Source organism: Rhinatrema bivittatum, chromosome 3 (genome assembly GCF_901001135.1).
Source record: "Rhinatrema bivittatum chromosome 3, aRhiBiv1.1, whole genome shotgun sequence".
In the NCBI taxonomy this organism is placed as follows: Eukaryota; Metazoa; Chordata; class Amphibia; order Gymnophiona; family Rhinatrematidae; genus Rhinatrema; species Rhinatrema bivittatum.
Genome location: NC_042617.1, coordinates 40,894,703 through 40,912,596, shown reverse-complemented (window position 1 = coordinate 40,912,596; position 17,894 = coordinate 40,894,703). Strand labels below are relative to the sequence as shown.

At 44.6% G+C, this 17,894-nt stretch overlaps 1 protein-coding gene across 4 annotated transcripts in view; it reads right to left on the bottom strand.

Annotated features, from left to right (window-relative positions):
* The window catches only part of EPRS (glutamyl-prolyl-tRNA synthetase), a 250,216-nt gene that overhangs the window by 44,857 nt on the left and 187,465 nt on the right, over nucleotides 1-17,894 (bottom strand). For all 4 annotated transcript variants that reach the window (XM_029593176.1, XM_029593177.1, XM_029593178.1 and 1 more), the window contains 5 exons: nucleotides 16,813-16,885; nucleotides 15,600-15,679; nucleotides 8,304-8,405; nucleotides 4,991-5,146; nucleotides 3,781-3,978 (listed from right to left, as the gene is read on the bottom strand). In XM_029593176.1, coding sequence (XP_029449036.1) covers nucleotides 3,781-3,978; nucleotides 4,991-5,146; nucleotides 8,304-8,405; nucleotides 15,600-15,679; nucleotides 16,813-16,885 — 609 coding nt within the window. The remainder of the gene's footprint in view (nucleotides 1-3,780; nucleotides 3,979-4,990; nucleotides 5,147-8,303; nucleotides 8,406-15,599; nucleotides 15,680-16,812; nucleotides 16,886-17,894) is intronic.

Here is a 17,894-nt window from a genome sequence, read left to right as displayed (position 1 = left end):
AATAAAGGCGGAGAAAATCTAGTATGGACACCTACTTGATTTCAAGTGAATGGGTCAATGGAGCATTGAAAACGCGACTTCGTAGATGCTGAAAACAATTGACAGTCTGTTAAAAAAGCTATTACCGAAAGTCTAAAGTGTAGAGGTTTTCAGCATTCAAATACTTACGCGCGTGAAGAAAATCTGCTGTGTCTATCGAGTCTGTCACTGATAGTCAGCCACTGGAGAACGCAGACATTTAAAGCAAAAGATCCTGCCAATTTTAGGGGATTGACAGGCAGAACTGACGTGTACACATCCAAATGAGGTCATGTGCATCATGCGGTGGCTATTTTGAAAAGGCTGGGGAAGCCTACAACTCCAAAATTAGATATATACGTCATCGAGGAGCCATTTTGAAAAGTCTAAGAAAGCCTAAAAGTCCAAAATTGGGTATTTACGTCATCAGGAAGCCATATTGCACGACATTAGATCAAGGAAAACCACTCAAGTTTTTCATTCAAACTGGATGGTTCTATGCATTGAAGCCGGAAAATCCAGTGGTTTTCTTTGAAGTTGAGGATGGATTGTCTGTCCCCTCTGCGCCATGAGCAGGGAACATGTTCTATAATAAGCCATTTAAGGTCTTCAAAGGAATGATTGAGAGCGATGCAATGTGGTACAAGTGGTGCTTTAGGATCTTTGTTTTTGATTCGGCTTTTATGCTCAGTTAAACAGGTGCGAATTTTGCGTGTGGTGCGTCCTACATATGTGAGCTGACATGGACATGATATGCCATAGACAACATGGTTTGTGTTACAATCAACGTTATGTTTTCTGCGTATTATGGTACCACTTTTTGGATCAGTCCATTCTATGTCTGTGAATGCTTGTTCACCAAACATACATTTCCCACATCAGGATTGCCCTACTATATTGTTGGTTGGTTTAAAGGAGGAACAGCCCTTACTATATGCTGCTTTATGTTAGTTCCTCTAGAGTAAGCAAACATCAGAGTGGGGGGGGGGATTGAAAGATGGTATATGGGCTTAACACGTGCCAATTGCGTAAAATGATACGTTTGATGGTCTGAGTGAATACGGTATGAGGTAAAACACATATCAAATTGGTAACTTGAGGTCTATGTGTATTGCAGCAGCTGGTCTCGGTCAGAATACTTGGCTCTTTTAAATGCCCTTTTAGTGGTATAGTCCGGATAGCCTCTTTCAAGAAATCTTCATCCGAGTGCGTTTGCCTGATCTAGAAATTCTTGTTCCGAGCATATTCTCCGAATTCTAAAAAATTGTCCCACAGGAAGACCTTCTTTGAAGCGTCAGGGGTGGTGGCTTTCGAATCTGAGAAAATTATTTCTGTCTGTAGATTTACGGTATAATGTGGTCTGAATACCCGTAGGTGTTTTGATAATGAGACTATCAAGAAATTATAATTGATTATGGTGATAGGACAAGGTAAACTTGAGATGTGGGTGAGATAGGTTGAGCCAAGTATGAAAATTGTTGCAATTGATTTTCTGTGCTCATCCAGATAAAAAATGTCATCAATGTACCGTGACCATTGTTGTACATGTGAAAAATACTGAGATGAGTATACTATAGTTTCTTCAAATTTTGTTACGAATAGATTGGCCACCTCTGGGGCCACTGGAGACCCCATGGCCACTCCGTGAATTTGTAAAAAATACTGTTGCTCAAAGGCAAAGAAATTACTAAATAGAACCAATTCTGTTAATGATAGTAGAAACTCCAATGGAATACATTGAGGGTGTTGTCTATGAGATAGGACTTCCTTAACCAGATCTAAAGCTTCCTTTTGTGGGACATTGGTGGAGAGAACTTCTATGTCTAAACTGACCAATAATGCTTCTTCAGGTAAGGGTCCCAGTTGAGAATTTTTGTATCATGTCCGATGTGTCCTGTATGTACGAAGAGGCTTGTCGTACAGCCGGTTGTAGGAAGATGTCTAAGAATCTAGCCAATGGTTCGAGGATGGAACCACTGGCGGACACAATGGGTCTACATGGAGGATGATGTAAAGTTTTGTGAATTTTTGGAACACCATAAATGACTGGAATCCAAGGAAACTCTATATTCAAGAAATTAAATTCTTTGATTGTTAAGAAACCTAACTTCATGGCTTCTTGTAAGAGCTGGGTGATTTTAACTTGTAGTTCAGGAGTGGGATCATTAGGTAACTTCTGATAAAAATGAGTATCCTGAAGTTGGCGAAACATTTCGCTCTGGTAATCAGTTGAGTTCATAATGACTACCACACCGCCTTTATCTGCAGGCTTGATGATGACGTCCTGATTGTTAGATAACGATTGTAGAGCTTTAATTTTCTCCAGATGATAGGTTGAAGAAGATCCGTGACTGATTTGTTTCAATGTCAGAAATGTCCACGAGGACTAACATTTGAAAGGCCTTAATTTGCTGGTCCACGGGTCCAGGTGGTATCCATCTAGATTTTGGTTTGACAAGAGATATGTCTGGCATCGTGTCTGGTTGAGTGGAAAAATAAAGCTTTATCATCAAGGAACGAAAAAACTTGTGTAATGCAATCCTACAATTAAACGGATCATGGAAATTTGGTGGGAACATATGAGAGGCCTTTGCTAAGTACGGATTGTTCCTCAGTAGTCAGTGTGTAATCCGATAAATTTATTATCGGTGACTGTCTTGTTTCGGCGATCGAGTGAGTGCCATTGTGTGGCTTCCTCTAATGTGCGTGACTGGTTGGATTTTTTGCCTCTACCTCGGGTTGATCTGGGTGTATACCTGTGTTTGTCTAAAAAAGGTTTGGATTGTCTGGTGTCTGGCTGTTCTTTGGAGCCATCGGATGTTGCAAAGGTGACACCAACGGTGGCTCTTACACATGTAGGAGCTCCTTTCTGAGAACATCTGTAATCATGCCAGACTCTTCCTCCTAGCTATAGCATGAGCCTCAGAGTGTGGTAATCAATAGGAAGTGTGCAGGGCACGGACAACCAGGCCCCGCTTTGAGCAGCACACACAACGTACCCAGCACTTCCTCATCTCCTCCCCCCCCACCCCAGCCTGAGTGAGACGAGGCGAGTGTGCACAGAGTACTGGAAGTGACACATGCCGAGTGTTGGGAGCAGCAGCAATGTAGGAGCTCTGGCAGCTGTATGTGGCAGCCAAGATGACAGAGTGGCTGCTTGCATCACTGATTTCCTCCTTCTCCTGCACTTGTATATGAGGGACCTGGTCTACTGTGACACATTTATGAGTCTCTTTACCCTACCTCCCCTTTTCTTTTAAAATTTAAGAGAGATTGTTGGAGCTTTCACTGCATCCATTGGCTATACGAGTCCTCTGGGTCTGCACTGCCTGCTCCATGGAGGTTACTGTACCACACATTTTTGTTAATGTAGGCATGCCTTGGGCTCGAAAAGGTTTCGGAACACTGTTCTAGAAATAGTTTTCATCTGTACATTACCTTTCGCCCTAGCTGCTGCCCAGCATGCTTTACAAGTTCAGCACTTCAGAAGCACACAGGCAGACATTTCAGCAGTGGCTGCCTTAGCAGTCATCTTCTGGTGCCTGGATTGCACGAAGGCATCCATACAGGAGAGGGGAAAGGGCTAACATCACGCAGCAGCTGTGTTCACTGATGCAGAGAAAAGGACAAGCTTGAAGTAGCACGTCCATGGCAAAACGCCACACTGAATGTGTGTCCCAGGAGTTGCTACACGCTTCTATTGGCCGGATCACACTCTTCCCTATGACCAGCAGAGATGCATTATTACATATGGGTACACACCTGCACACAAGCTACTCTTGGCGGTAAGACCAGTCCCATGTTATCTCCATGGACCATGGTCATGACTCCAATGGTCCGTGTTGTCAGTCCCCAGGAATTCTGGTATGCATACTGTTTTTCACCCGGCATTTTGGGGTCTTCGAAGATTATCTCGAACATCTTTGAGAAGTTCTGTCCCAGATGATGCGATGTTGCCCCCTGGAATAGACAAAGAAACTCATTGCACCAAAGGTTCCACTAACATTCTGGTGGAAGAAGGCAGTGGCTTAACAAAAGCACATTTTAAAGACCTCCGCACTTTCAATCCACTATAAAATTATGGACAAGAAGCTTCCAATATAAAGGTGACTAGGAAAAGCAGAATTTCTCAGTGTACATTGGTAGAGAAACAATGTGGAGGGGAAACAGTTAATTTCAGTGTTTCTGCTTATGACCAGAGGCCAGAGCGAGCTTAAAACATCACTGCAGAAATAACTAATTCTGCTGGCAGTAGAGGAGCTGCAAGAGGAGAACGGGACCATTTTTTTCCAAAAGTGATGAAACTAAAAAAAAAAAACAACACAAAAAAAAAAATCCAAAGAAACCGGCAGGTATGCCCATGATGTCCCCCTCTTCAGGCCTCTGAACACTAACTGCATACAGGACTTGATAGCATATAAATATATATATATATATATATATATGTGCCAATTTTCAAAAGATTTAATTGACCAACTTTGGGAGTTAGCCAGTTAAGTCTCCACTTTTAAAAGATTTTCCTACAACTTAGCCTAAATGCTCAAGCCAGGCAAAGTAGGGGAAGCCCTAGGGGTGTTCCTGGAGCACTAAGTGGTTAAGTTTAGGCAGACAGGCGATCCTAGTTGCACAAATAGCCGTCCTGAATCTAGCTGGTCAAAATTTCCAGTTAAAGATCTGGTCGGTTAGGTAAGGCTGAAAATTTTCCTTAAGAAAACCAGCCAAAATCAACCTTATCTACTCAGCGGATCTTTGAAAATTAAAGCCACGGTGCCCAAACATTTCTCAGTCAAAAGCAAACGAGACTGAAGAAGAAGAATTGCTGAGAGGGGGGACTGGATTCTGATTGTGAGAGGTAGTGCTCGCAATCTGGCCTGGACTCAGAATTATACCATTTTCCAGGCTGTTCTCCAATTACAATGTTTGGGGCGCGGTCAGCCCGGCTCCTGCATGCGGCCAGTGCTGCACACCGTACCTGGATGGCTCTTCCACTGGCAGATATGAAGGCCTCCACGGTGGTGGTATAGTCGCCGCCAGCAAACTTCTCCTTTTCTGTCTTTCTTCCTCTCACCACGGGGATGGCCAGGAGCTCTTCATACACACGGGCATAAAGCTCCAGAATCTGCAGAACCTGATAGAAAATTGTTGCGTATTTGAAACTTTCAAAAATGGACATTTAGTAACTTAGGCTTTGGGTTCTTTCACCTGCTTTTAATAAAACGTGTGATCAAGCAGAGGCTACACAAACAAATAAACCCCAACTTCTTTCTTTCAGACCAGAAACGATGCTCACACAAGGCTGCACTCAGTACTATTCTGCTATGAGCTATAAATGTCGCATTTAATATATTTTTCATCAGATCTAAACTGGAATATATGGAGCCTCGTTTGATGCTACCTGATACAGCAGTGCTATCTGCTGGTGCCAAACTTTAATTCTGCTGTGAAAATGTAAATGTGCTTCTCTATCCCTGTATTTTCTTAGTTTTAAAACTATAAAGTTAAATACAGAACTTCCAGTTAATGAATAAACCAAATTCTGATAAAATGTAGGGCAGGGGTAGGCAACTCCGATCCTGGAGTGCCACAAACAGGCTTGGTTTTCAGAATATCCACAATGAATAGGCATGAGATATTTGCATACACCCCAACTGTCTGTGGCACTCCAAGACTGGCGCTGCCTACTCCTGATGCAGGGTGACGACACAGGAGATATTTCTCTCCCTCCCTCCCACCAAGTACTAACTGGGAGTCACCTTGAAAGTTCCCCACTGGTGTCTTGGCCTATGATGAGTGACAGGGGGAAAGTGCAGACAGGGAGCACAAGAGCACCACAGCCTTGCACTTTCTGGCAAACTGATAATCGGTGCTTTCACTTTAACTTTATCTGCAAGCTTATCAAATAAAATATGGGCAATATTATGCATTCATTTCTCAAGTCCCTTCAGCTTTCAGTAAAGTTTAATTCTGCCAAAAGCAGCAGGACTTGGCTACGTTAACAATCTCTGTTCTGTCTGAACGAGAGCATAAAGTCTGTGGTACAACATTTAACATCTTTGGATCCTTGATCAGTTTACACAGCAGCCCTTATTCAACAAGCCAGATGTCTCGAGATCAAGGTATAAACCACCAAAACAAAATGAATAATTCAATGTCAACAGGGTTTTGCAGAACAGCTGTCAATACAGTAATCTGTTCTGAGTTTGATAATACTCAAAATTATTGAAAAGCAGCAGTGCTTCCTGCAAAATTTGCATTTTATGTGGGGACAGGAAAAATTATTTTTGCTGGATCATTTTAATACTACAACCTCCAAGAAATCAAGGAAACCTCTTGATTTGTGGTTTTTGTGCGGTTGCTGTCTATGGATCAGCCACTTGTCTTAGCTGGCCCATTAGGATAGCTCCCGTGTTTTCTTCTTTAATTTTCTTAACAAGCAATTTTCTTTTTGCGTTTTTCCCTTTTACAAATTCTCTTTAAAACTATGTGCTTCTATTCTCCTGATATGTGGTGCGACCCCTCATTTATTGTTATCTTTCGTAAAAAGATTAACTTAGCTTCTAGCTGCTCAATTGCTGCCGCTACTCATGGGACCAACTCATGGGACCAAGCGGAGTCGGATCCATGAGTAGCGGCAGCAATTGAGCAGCTAGAAGATAAGTTAATCTTTTTACGAAAGATAACAATAAATGAGGGGTCGCACCGCATATCGGGAGAACAGAAGCATGTAGTTTTAAAGAGAATTTGTAAAAGGGAAAAACACAAAAAGAAAATTGCTTGTTAAGAAAATTAAAGAAGAAAACACGGGAGCTATTCTAATGGGCCAGCTAAGACAAGTGGCTGATCCATAGACAGCAACCGCACAAAAACCACAAATCAAGAGGTTTCCTTGATTTCTTGGAGGTTGTAGAATTATAGCACTAAGGAAACGAGGTTGGTTGTTGAATAGTGGACCATTTTAATAGACAACTAGAACCCCCCCCCCCCTTAAATAAACAAAACTTCTCATGTTTCTAAATCTTTTCTGAGATTGAAGAAAATGGCGGACCCATTATCTTGAGCTCCCTCTCACTGGCTCTGCATGAAATTGGCACAATTCCAACTGCTTCACCCGCACTCTAAAACTCCAAAATTCACGATGGAGAACATGAGCTTGTGTGCCGGTGGCAGGCTAGACAGCGTCATTCTCAGGCTGTGGCCCGAGAAACAAGATTTCAGCACAGCAGAGTCTGCCACGCCGGCAAGCTAGAGCAGCAATGGAAATATACATTTTTAAAGTGTCCCCCCTGAAACCCAGCGGAGAAGCAGAACAAAATACCCACTCCTAAATAAATAAGAATTTACTGTAATACAAAAGTGGTGAGCTTTGTTACCAGCAAGGAGGGTGGAAGCAGAAACAAAGTGAACGGCTGCCACCTAGTGCTCAGGTTTAAATAAGCAAGTGATCACATTTAAAGATGTATTTAAAAACAAACAAACAAAAAACCCACATTTAGACATATTCCTAGACCAGAGAAAAGTATACTTCTGCCATGTCACCGTACCCTTTAAAAACAAAAAAGGTTATCCACCGGTAAATCTGCCTCTGTCATTTGAGTAAGGTGGATACAGTGGGTTTCGGACATTAGTACAGGGGGTGAAATACAGTCCTGCCTTTATATAGCACTTTCAAGGATCCCCAATATGCTTTGCTATCCTATCGCTTCCAAACCAAGTAGCCACACCCTTGGGGTGGACAGCTATACACACTGGCTTGCTGGCAGATTAATATACATCTTCTAAAGGGAGAAGAAAGGCTAAACCCTCCCCTAAGTTTTTGGTCAAACCAACAGGAGATTGACTGCTCAATGACATTTTGCAATGGAAGTGCTCTCTCCAGGGATTGACAGACATTCATGCAGTTCAAGCTTTCCTTTTTCTTTTTATAATTGCTGATCCTGACATTTTGGAAGGCTGCCCGGTGCTCGCTTCAAACCTTTATGATATCTGCTTCTCTTTTTGGAGGCTTAGCGCCACAACCTAGCTACCATGTGCCAGCGTGAGCGATAACTTTGGGCTCAGCTTACGTCCATCCAACATTTCAAAAAATTCCCATCACCCCGCATGAGCTGAAAACAGAAAGCATGGCACCGCATTCTCCGAGTATATCTGCCCTCCGCACCTGGACATCCCTTGCGGCTGTCGGTGCATCCCTGCCGCTCACAAACAGGCGGCGGATTCTGCAGTTTTGACCTCAAATGCCACACACTTGGGATCTGTAAAGCAGCCAGAGTTCTTTTAAGACTCACCTCCTCTGCTGCTTCTTCAAACGTGGCATAGGCCGTGTGCCCCTCCTGCCACAGGAACTCCCGAGTCCGCAGGAAAGGTTGAGGATGCTTGAATTCCCAACGCTGCAAAGCAAAGAATACATCTCTCTTATGCAGGAAGTCTGTGTCAATGGCCAACAGGCAATTTTACAGTATCTGTTTTCAGGGGGGATCATACCCCAGTGCTGCTGACCAGCTCTAACACATTCTAACTCGGGAAATAAACGGAAAGGTCTTAAAAAAAAAAAAAATGGATTCACAATAAGTTCCACATTGGTAAAGATACTAAGATGAGGAAGGAGGGGAAAGGGGGGAATAAAAGGAGCAAACAGCACGTCGCACTTGCAAAACAAGTAATTAAAAAAACAAGCTTTAATTTAATACAAATGTACAGGCAGCCGTGAATCGTTTCAGCATTCTCAGGGTCCAGGAGAGAGGGGGTTGGCACAGCTCTTCCTACATTTACATCGTCACAACAAAGAGCGAGTTTTACGTGATCTGCACATTGCCCTTTTTCATTGGTGCTTTCCAAGCTTGGCATCAAACCAGAGATTCATACGGGGCACTCATTTTCTTCAGACTTAGCCAGCTGCATGAATCCTCAAGCGCTCCCAAACTTTTTGTGGAGAAGGGGAATACTGCAGACTTGGAGGGTGAGGCAGCACAGGACGCATCCAGAACTCCAGTTGCGAGATTGCAGTGGATTCTGCGCCTATGCTGCTCCTCCAGCATCTGTGCATGCACACAAACTATGGCAACATGCCCATAGCCAAGTAGCTCCCCTAGACCAGTGGTGGCCAATTCTGGGCCTCGAGAGCCAAAAATAAGCCAGGTTTTCAAGACATTCACAATGAATATGCATGAGGCAGATTTGCATGCACTGCTTCCACTGTATGTACATCTCATATGCATATTCATTGTGAATATCCTGAAAAATCTGGCTTTTGTGGCTCTTGAGGACTACAGTTGGCCACCCATGCCCTAGACCATGGCATATATTTATTTGATTGATTGATTTTTATATACCGACGTTCGTGTACACACACACTGACTGCTCTATCCCTTCAGGGAATAGAAATGCTCAACATCAGAAACAAAAAGGAAATTTTTATGGCTTGAAACTATTACAGTTTTCATGGGAGGACTCCATGTTTTTGGTTCCTACTTGGAAAGCTTGGGAGGCATGTAGAACTGCACTCTAGAATCTCTCTCATGTCACTGTTTTTAACCCTGTAAGCTTGCTTCAGCTCTGTCCCTTAAACCAGGTTTGCTTTTTTGCTGGTAAAGTGCTCCTGCTGCCCTGCAAGCACAAGGAATATGATTTCAGGGTGGAATGCAGCAGTCATGTCTGTCACTGGCAGCAGCACAGGGGAAAATGCTTACAATGTCACAGTATTTCTCTGCCTTGCAGGATACCACAGTCATTCCTACCCAAGAATTGCACCTTTATACTACATCAAATACAATTCAGGGCTGGCCTGGTTGGCTTAAGTAGAAAGCGCTGTGCACTGCCATGCAGAAGGCCCCAGTTTGATCCCCAGATTCAGTTTTCCACTCTCTTGGTCAGCTGGGGCTGGTATGGAGGCAGCACTCACAGCCACTGGGATTAGGAAAGGAGGGTGTTGGAGGTCATTGCCTAAGGATGACACCTAGTGGCCAGTTTCAGGGCCCATGATTGCAGGGGTCCAAAAAGAACCCCTACTGCATGGCTCCAAGGCCAGGACTGTCACCACAATGACTGGACTAAATGTAAGTTGTGAGGGGATTATAACCCCTGGGTAGAAGGGAATGAAGGCTCATGGTGCCAGTTCCAAGCCCTGGTTCCAAATCAGCTGGAAGTATAAAAGGAACAGGAGGAAAAAGAAAATTGGTTCTTACCAGCTAATTTCCATTCCTGTAATACCACAGAAGTGGGTTTTGCATCCCTACCAGAAAATAAAAACTGAGGCAGTGCTACATATCAGAGTGCCACCTGCAGGCCCTCAGTATTGACCTGTACCCAAGCCACAGAGTAGATAGAATTCCCCTTACCCAAGGTGAACCCGAAAGCCCAGGGCTGGAACCCCCTGAACTGAAAATCAACACTTCCAGCCAAAAGCCAGTTTGAAAACCGCTTCATTCAAAAAAATGACCTGTGTGAAAAAATCTGATATACAATGAATAAATCCACCAGGAAATTCAGTCTTTCGGAAGCAATGAGATATTATGGGAATGAAAATTAGCAGGTAAGAACAAATTTTCCTTTCCTGTTCATAACGTGTCGTTGGATGTACCTAAGCACCCCTACACAGGGCAGGAACCCAAAAGACCCGATCTCAGCACACTTTCATCGAATGTCGCATCCTCTTACGATGTAACATCCAACCAGTAATGTTTGGTAAAAGTATGCAGAGAGGACCATATCGCAGCCCTGCATATCTCTTGGGGAGACACTGATACTCCACCCAAGAGACCGCCTGCGCTCTAGTCGAATGCGTCTTGAGACCTGTCGGAATTACATGACCCTTGCAAATATAGGCCAAGCAAATAGCCTCTTTCAGCCAATGGGCCAACGTAGCCTTTGAAGCTTTCTCCCTTTTCTTTGCTCCACCGACCACCACGAAAAGAAGGTCCGATTGTCGAAAGCTATTAGTTACCTTCAAATATTGCAACAGAGATTGACACACATCGAGAAGATGAAGGTCCCTATCCAGCGCAGAATCCCTAGACCACTCCGTAAATGCGGGAAATTCAACCGTCTGATTCACATGGAACGCAGAAACCACTTTTGGCAAAAAGGATGGAACCATGAGCAAGGTCACTGTCATCAGCAATCCTGAAAAAAAGATCTAAACAAGACAGAGCCTGAAGCTCCAAAATCCTCCAGGCTGAATAAATAGCAATCAGAAATACAATCTTCAGTGTAAGGTCCTTCAAAGAAGCTTATCTTAAAGGCTCAAAATGCATTCCACAGAGAACCTGCAAAACTAAGTTGAGGTTCAAATCTGGACATACCTTCCAAACTGGAGGTTGTAAATGCTTAACCTCCTTCATGAAACAAGCTACATTGGGATGAGAAGCCAAAGCCCTTCCCCGCAATTTGCCCCTCAGACAACCCAAGGCTGCAAACTGGACACGGAGCAAACTATAGGCCAGGCCCTTAAGACAAGTCCTAGTGCAGAAAGGACAAAATGTGCAGGACTTTCAAAGACAGAGGATCCAGCTGTTGCTGAATACACCAGGCCTCAAAAACCTTCCAAACCCTGACATACCCCATAGACGTAGGCGGCCGCCTAGCCTGAAGCAGAATGGAAATTACCGGTTCCGAATAACTTTTCAGGTGCAGCTGCCGTCTCTCAAAAGCTCAGAGGCAAAAAGCAATCCTCCCGATCTGAAAATATTGGTCCTTGCCGGAGCAACCCCAGCAGATGAGCCAAGCGAAGAGGCTCGTTGACCGCTAGATACACCAGATCTGTGAACCACAGGCAACACGGCCACTCCGGCACCACCAGCACCACTGTCCCTGGATGCATCTCTAGGTCCCTTATCACTTGACCTATGATTGGCCATACAGAAGACATACAGAAGAATCCCTGTTAGCCACAGACACACAAGAGTGTCCAGCCCTACTGAATCAGGCTCCCTTCAGCGACTGAAAACTCGTGCCATCCTGGCATTGGCCCGCATTGCCATGAGGTCCAAAACTGGGTAACACCTCATCTTACACAAATGCGATCCCAGGCTTCCGGAGCCAATTCCCACTCCCCGGGATCCAGTTGTTGCCTGCTGAGGAAATCCACCTGAACGTTGTCTACACCCACGACGTGCGATGGCACAATTCCCTCAAGGTGCCGTTCCACCCACACAAACAGTTGCTGAGTCTCCTGAACTACCGCGAGACTTTGTTCCTCCCTGGTGATTGATGTACGTTACAGTTATCACATAGTCCGAGAAAATTCAAACCATCCATCCCTTGATCCAGGGCAGGAACACCTCCAGATCCATGTGTACCGCCCTAGTCTCCAGACGATTGATGGGCTAGGATGCCTCCGCTGTTGACCAGAGACCCTGGGCAGAATGACCCAGACAGACCGCCCCTCATCCCTTGAGGCTGGCACCTGTAGTCACCACCACCCAAGTCCGGGGTCTCCAGATCCACTCCCTTTTCCAGGTTGCGTCACAAGAGCCACTATGAGAGACTGGATCTGGACTCTGTTAAAAGTGGTAACGGCAGATGATACTCTTTCGACAACGGATTCCACCTGGACAAAAGTGCTCTTTACAATGGACGCATGTGGGCAAAGACCCACGGAACCAAATCCAACGTTGAAGCCATGGAACCCAGCACCTGCAAGTAATCCCAGACCTTTGGAACTGGCAGACTCAGACACTTCACCTGTGTCTGCAGCTTTGACAATCTGTCTGCCGACAGGAACATCCTGCCTTTCTGGGTATCAAAGAAGGCTCCTAGGTACTCCAACGATTGAGATGGAACCAGGTGACTGTCAGAATGATCACCCAACCCAGCGAACTTAAGGTATCCTTCACTCACTGGAAGGACCGAAGGCACTCCTCCTCAGACTTTGCCTGAATAATTCAATTGTCCATATATGGATGGACTAGAATCCCCTCTTGTCTCAAGGCTGTAACCACTACCACCATCACCTTTGTGAAAGTTCGAGAAGCCATGGCCAACCTGAAAGGGAGAGCCCTAAACTGGAAGTGTTGCCCCAGTACCATAAATCACAGAAACTTCTGATGATTTTGATGAATGGGGATATGAAGATAGGCTTCAGTTAGATCCAAAGACACCAGGAATTCTCCTTTGTGGACCGCTGCTATCACAGTACGCATGGTCTCCATCCGGAAACGAGGCACTCGCAAGGCAACACTGAATTTTTGCAAATCCAAAATGGGATGCCCGCCTTCTTGGAAATCACAAAATAAATGGATAAATAAATGCATAAATGGATAAATGCATAAATGCATAAATGGATAAATGGATAAATGCATAAATAAATGGATAAATAAATGCAGGCTTTTCCTAACTCCAATATTATTTAACTCCTAACAATCAACACACATCACCATCAATATCACTATTAGCTACCTCTTACAATGTAATTATATGTAATTAGCTGGTTTTCCTTTTTCCTTTCTCCTTCTCATTCCAAGTTCTATTTTTCCTTGTTACATGTAACTGCTTTTTCCGCACTATTGTTCAAGTTTAAGTTTATTTTGCACTCCTGTTTCATGTGAACCAGCATGATGGGACTATTGTCTTGAATGTTGGTATATAAAAAAACTTAAATAAATAAATAAAATAAATAAAATGGAGTACCTCCCCCGTCCTTGTTCGCCCCGCGGAACCGGAACTATGGCTTCTAAGTCTCGTAACCTTTGCAGAGTCCCTCCCACTGTATCCCATTTGCTTCCTGACAAGCAGTGGGACTCCAGAAAGGTTTCTCTGACTGTGTGCAAAAATTCTAAGGTGTAGCCATCTTACTACCTCCAGAACCCACTGATTCGAGGTTATCTTGAGCCACTCCCCGAAAAGCAGGACAACCTGCCCCCTATCGCTACCACTGGGAGTGGCCGAGACTGGCTTTATTGCAAGGTCTTTACCCCTCTAGTCCCCTGATCGGAACCACCTCTGGGGTACCTGGGGGATCCCCGAAAGGACTGCTGGCATCCTGACAACTGCCTCAACCCCGAGTCTGTAGCCCCTTTGCTGGAATGAAACTTCCTTGAATCCCGGAATCAGGCCCTAGGAGGAAAGGTCTTCTTATTGCTCTTCTTATCCTCCAGCAATCTGTTCTCTTTGGATTCACCCAGAGACTTCATCAGCTGATCCAGATCCTCCCCAAATAGTAACTTCCCTTTAAAAGGAAGATTAAACAACTGAGTCTGGACCACATGTCCGCAGACCTATTGTGCAACCACAGAGGCCTGTGTGCAGCCGCCGCCGCCGAGACCATGCTCCTGGCAGACGTATACACCAAATCATACAATGCATCAGCCACGTATGCAACACCAGCCTCCAAACACGAGACGTAAACCTTGCCAAGCGCATCAGTAGACAACTGTTCTTGTGCCTTCTAAACTCAGCACAAGCAGGCCCGCTGCATCAAGTTGGCACATACCACGGCGCAGAGGCCCCACGAATGGCAGAACCCGCCACTGTGATCGTGGTCTTCTAAGTCACCGCAGAGACCGTCGCATCCAAATTGTGTCTTCAGGCGATCCAAATGCTCCAAGCCTGCATCAGAGACCCATCCAGGACTGGATTCACACCCTCACTGTCTGATGTCCTGGGTCAGCTTAACCCCCAGTTCTTCCAATACCTGAGGGATGAGAGGGTGCAGCAACTCCTCCTTCTTAAACAGATGGACCACCCGCGGGTCATCACCTTCGGGCACAGTCCCCTCATCCGGATCATCCTTGCTCAAATCAGGATCAGGGGCTTGACCCCCCATCCAGATCCAGATCCACCTCCTGCAGAGACGCCACCGGCGAGACAACCTCAGGCGCTTGAGAAAATCGCCAGAACTGCCCGCCAATGCTATCTTTGGTCTTTTGAGCGGAACAGGCAGTCTCTCCTTGGATCTCTTTGCTCCATAACCTTTCTAGCCAGGAAGGCTTTGTGCAAAAGCAGAACTCACTCCGGAGAAAATCCCTCTGGATCCTCAGTCCCTTGCTCCAAGGGACTGTCCTTTGAGTCTGTTCCCCCCTCCTGGCCTTCCTCAGCCCCCTGCAAAGCAGGAGAGAAAGGAGGAGGGGAATCACCGGACTCCCTGTCGGGTGGGGGCCCCTGAGGCAGCAGAAAGCCCTGCAGAGAGGATTGGGAGGTTTGCACCTCTACTATCTGCTGGAGACAGAAATACTAAGGGACTGTAGGTGGCACTCAGATATGTAGCAGTGCCTCAAAGTTTTTGTTCTCAGCCTCCATGTTCTGGTAAGAATGCAAGAAAAAGAAGGTCTTTTTTAATAGGGCCCTTGGTGTAACCGGTGCTCTCATCATGTGCCTCCTCTGCTCTGTGCAGGTGCACAACCCACAGGGAAGAGGGGATGTGAGGATCCTGGAAACAAAGAAAGCCCACCCCTCAGCTCGGTCCTCTTTCTGGTAATTCCTTTGGCAAGGGAGACATCAGAAAATTAAAAAAATAAAAATATTGAACACAATGGAGAGTAATCTTGACTTAGTTTTTAATGACAGGGCATCTTAAAATATCTAGAAACATGAAAGATCTAGGACAATTTTAAACTACAAGGACACAAAGCAGCAGTATGGCTACCTACCACCACATTGCACCACTGATTCAGCTTAATAGGCAGGTCTCGATGTGACTGAACCCACTTGGCATAGGCAGGATACATTACTGCATCAGGAAAAGGGAGACAAAAAGGATGTTTTTGTTTTGTTTTCTTTTAAAAGCAGGCAAATGTATTTGATATTTTGATAAAAGCTTTCTCCACAACATGGAAGGTACAGCAGAATGAGAACAATCTTGAATGTAGCAAGCCACGCTAAGGCAATTACAGTTTTCTGTAATACGTGTTCAACAGAAGACCAATGTATAAAATTAAAAATGATTTGCCAGATCCAAGTGAAATGAAACTGTGAAAACTAACAAATATTTTACAATGCAATACTTCTATATAAAGAATTAAAAGCCTTGTATTAATTCAGAAAAGGCCAGACTCGTACCATTATTGGAGAAATTACTTACCTGATAATTTTGTTTTCCTTAGTGTAAACAGAGGGACTCAGGACCAACGGGTTATGCTCCCCTGCCAGCAGATAGGGGGAGAGGGCTTTGGCCGTCATCACCACGCTCTGCTTCCTGCACCCACTGCCTTTCAGTTGCTTAAACAGCAAAGTCCACTCCTGGAACAGACTACTGGACCAAGGAACACCTCTGAGGGATCCTGGAAATCGCCTCAGGAATTTTCAACTGGAGGAGAGACCTTTAGGTATCACCACAGGAGGGTGGGGCTCAATTTTTCCTCCAATGTAAATGTAGAATTTCTCCTTCCAAAAAGTACAGCAATCCCCATAGTGAGAAGTACGTCCACCATCTGCTGGAGACAGAGAAATACTAAAGGATTGAGGTCACTGCAGGGCGATGTCAGCTTTGAAACTTGACTCCGTCTCCATCTGCTGGCAGGGGAGTATAACCCATTGGTCCCGAGTCCATCTGGCTACATGCTAGGAAATTAGGAGTGTTTCACCTGTGTGCTGAAAATCAACATACTGCAAAATCCTGAAGCGAGGCAACTGAAATGTGGGCACTACATCCCCAAAATAAAGGGTCAAGAACTAGGCCTCAAACATTCTGCCATTACCATCAGTGTCTTTGAAAAGGACTTCACAACCACTGTAACACTGCCAAAGCTGGCCAGCAGTTATCCCGGAGTCAGAAAGAGGAAGGGAATGTGTGCTGCAAGTTACGATGAGGCAAACACATCCGCTCCTCTGTTAGGGTTTTGTTAGATGCAATAATTTTCTTACCGGTCTCGCTCGTAGGTCGTACAGCAATAGGCTCAGCTAGCTCAGTTTTGCCCGATCTTGTCACCCAGGCGACCTGCAGCAATAAAGGAAGTGGTATTTAAAGTATTCGGGTAATCCATTTTAAATACTTTTCAGGTGTAAAAAGGTACAACTGGAAATGCCCCTTAAAAACCTTACCAGGTACATAGACTGTGGAAATGGGGGGGGGGGGGGGGGTCTTATATACTAAGCAGTGGCTGTGATTTATGAATTTTGATGTGGGATAGACTTTTCCAATGCTTTATCTTTTTCTGAAAAATTTCTCAATTCTAGAAATTCTGGAAAAAAATTCCTTGGTAACAATGGATGAATGTTCCTTGGTAACAATGGATGAATGTTGGGAATTATTAAAAAGGGAATGGTGAATAAAACGGAAAATGTAATAATGCCTCTGTATCGCTCCATGGTGAGACCGCACCTTGAATACTGTGTACAATTCTGGTCGCCACATCTCAAAAAAGATATAATTGCGATGGAGAAGGTACAGAGAAGGGCTACCAAAATGATAAGGGGAATGAAACAACTCCACTATGAGGAAATACTAAAGAGGTTAGGACTTTTCAGCTTGGAGAAGAGACGACTGAGGGGGGATATGATAGAGGTGTTTAAAATTATGAGAGGTCTAGAACGGGTAGATGTGAATCGGTTATTTACTCTTTCGGATAGTAGAAAGACTAGGGGGCACTCCATGAAGTTAGCATGGGGCACATTTAAAACTAATCGGAGAAAGTTCTTTTTTACTCAACGCACAATTAAACTCTGGAATTCAGTTCACTTAGAGAATAGCCACTGCCATTAGCAATGGTAACATGGAATATACTTAGCTTTTGGGTACTTGCCAGGTTCTTATGGCCTGGATTGGCCACTGTTGGAAACAGGATGCTGGGCTTGATGGACCCTTGGTCTGACCCAGTATGGCATTTTCTTATGTTCTTAGGTAAGCTTAGCAATTTCAAGTTTTGAATTTGTTTCAGTATAACATTTAAACCACTGATTTCCCCACCCTCGCCAATCAAATCTCAGTTCGACTACTTGAAAATCTT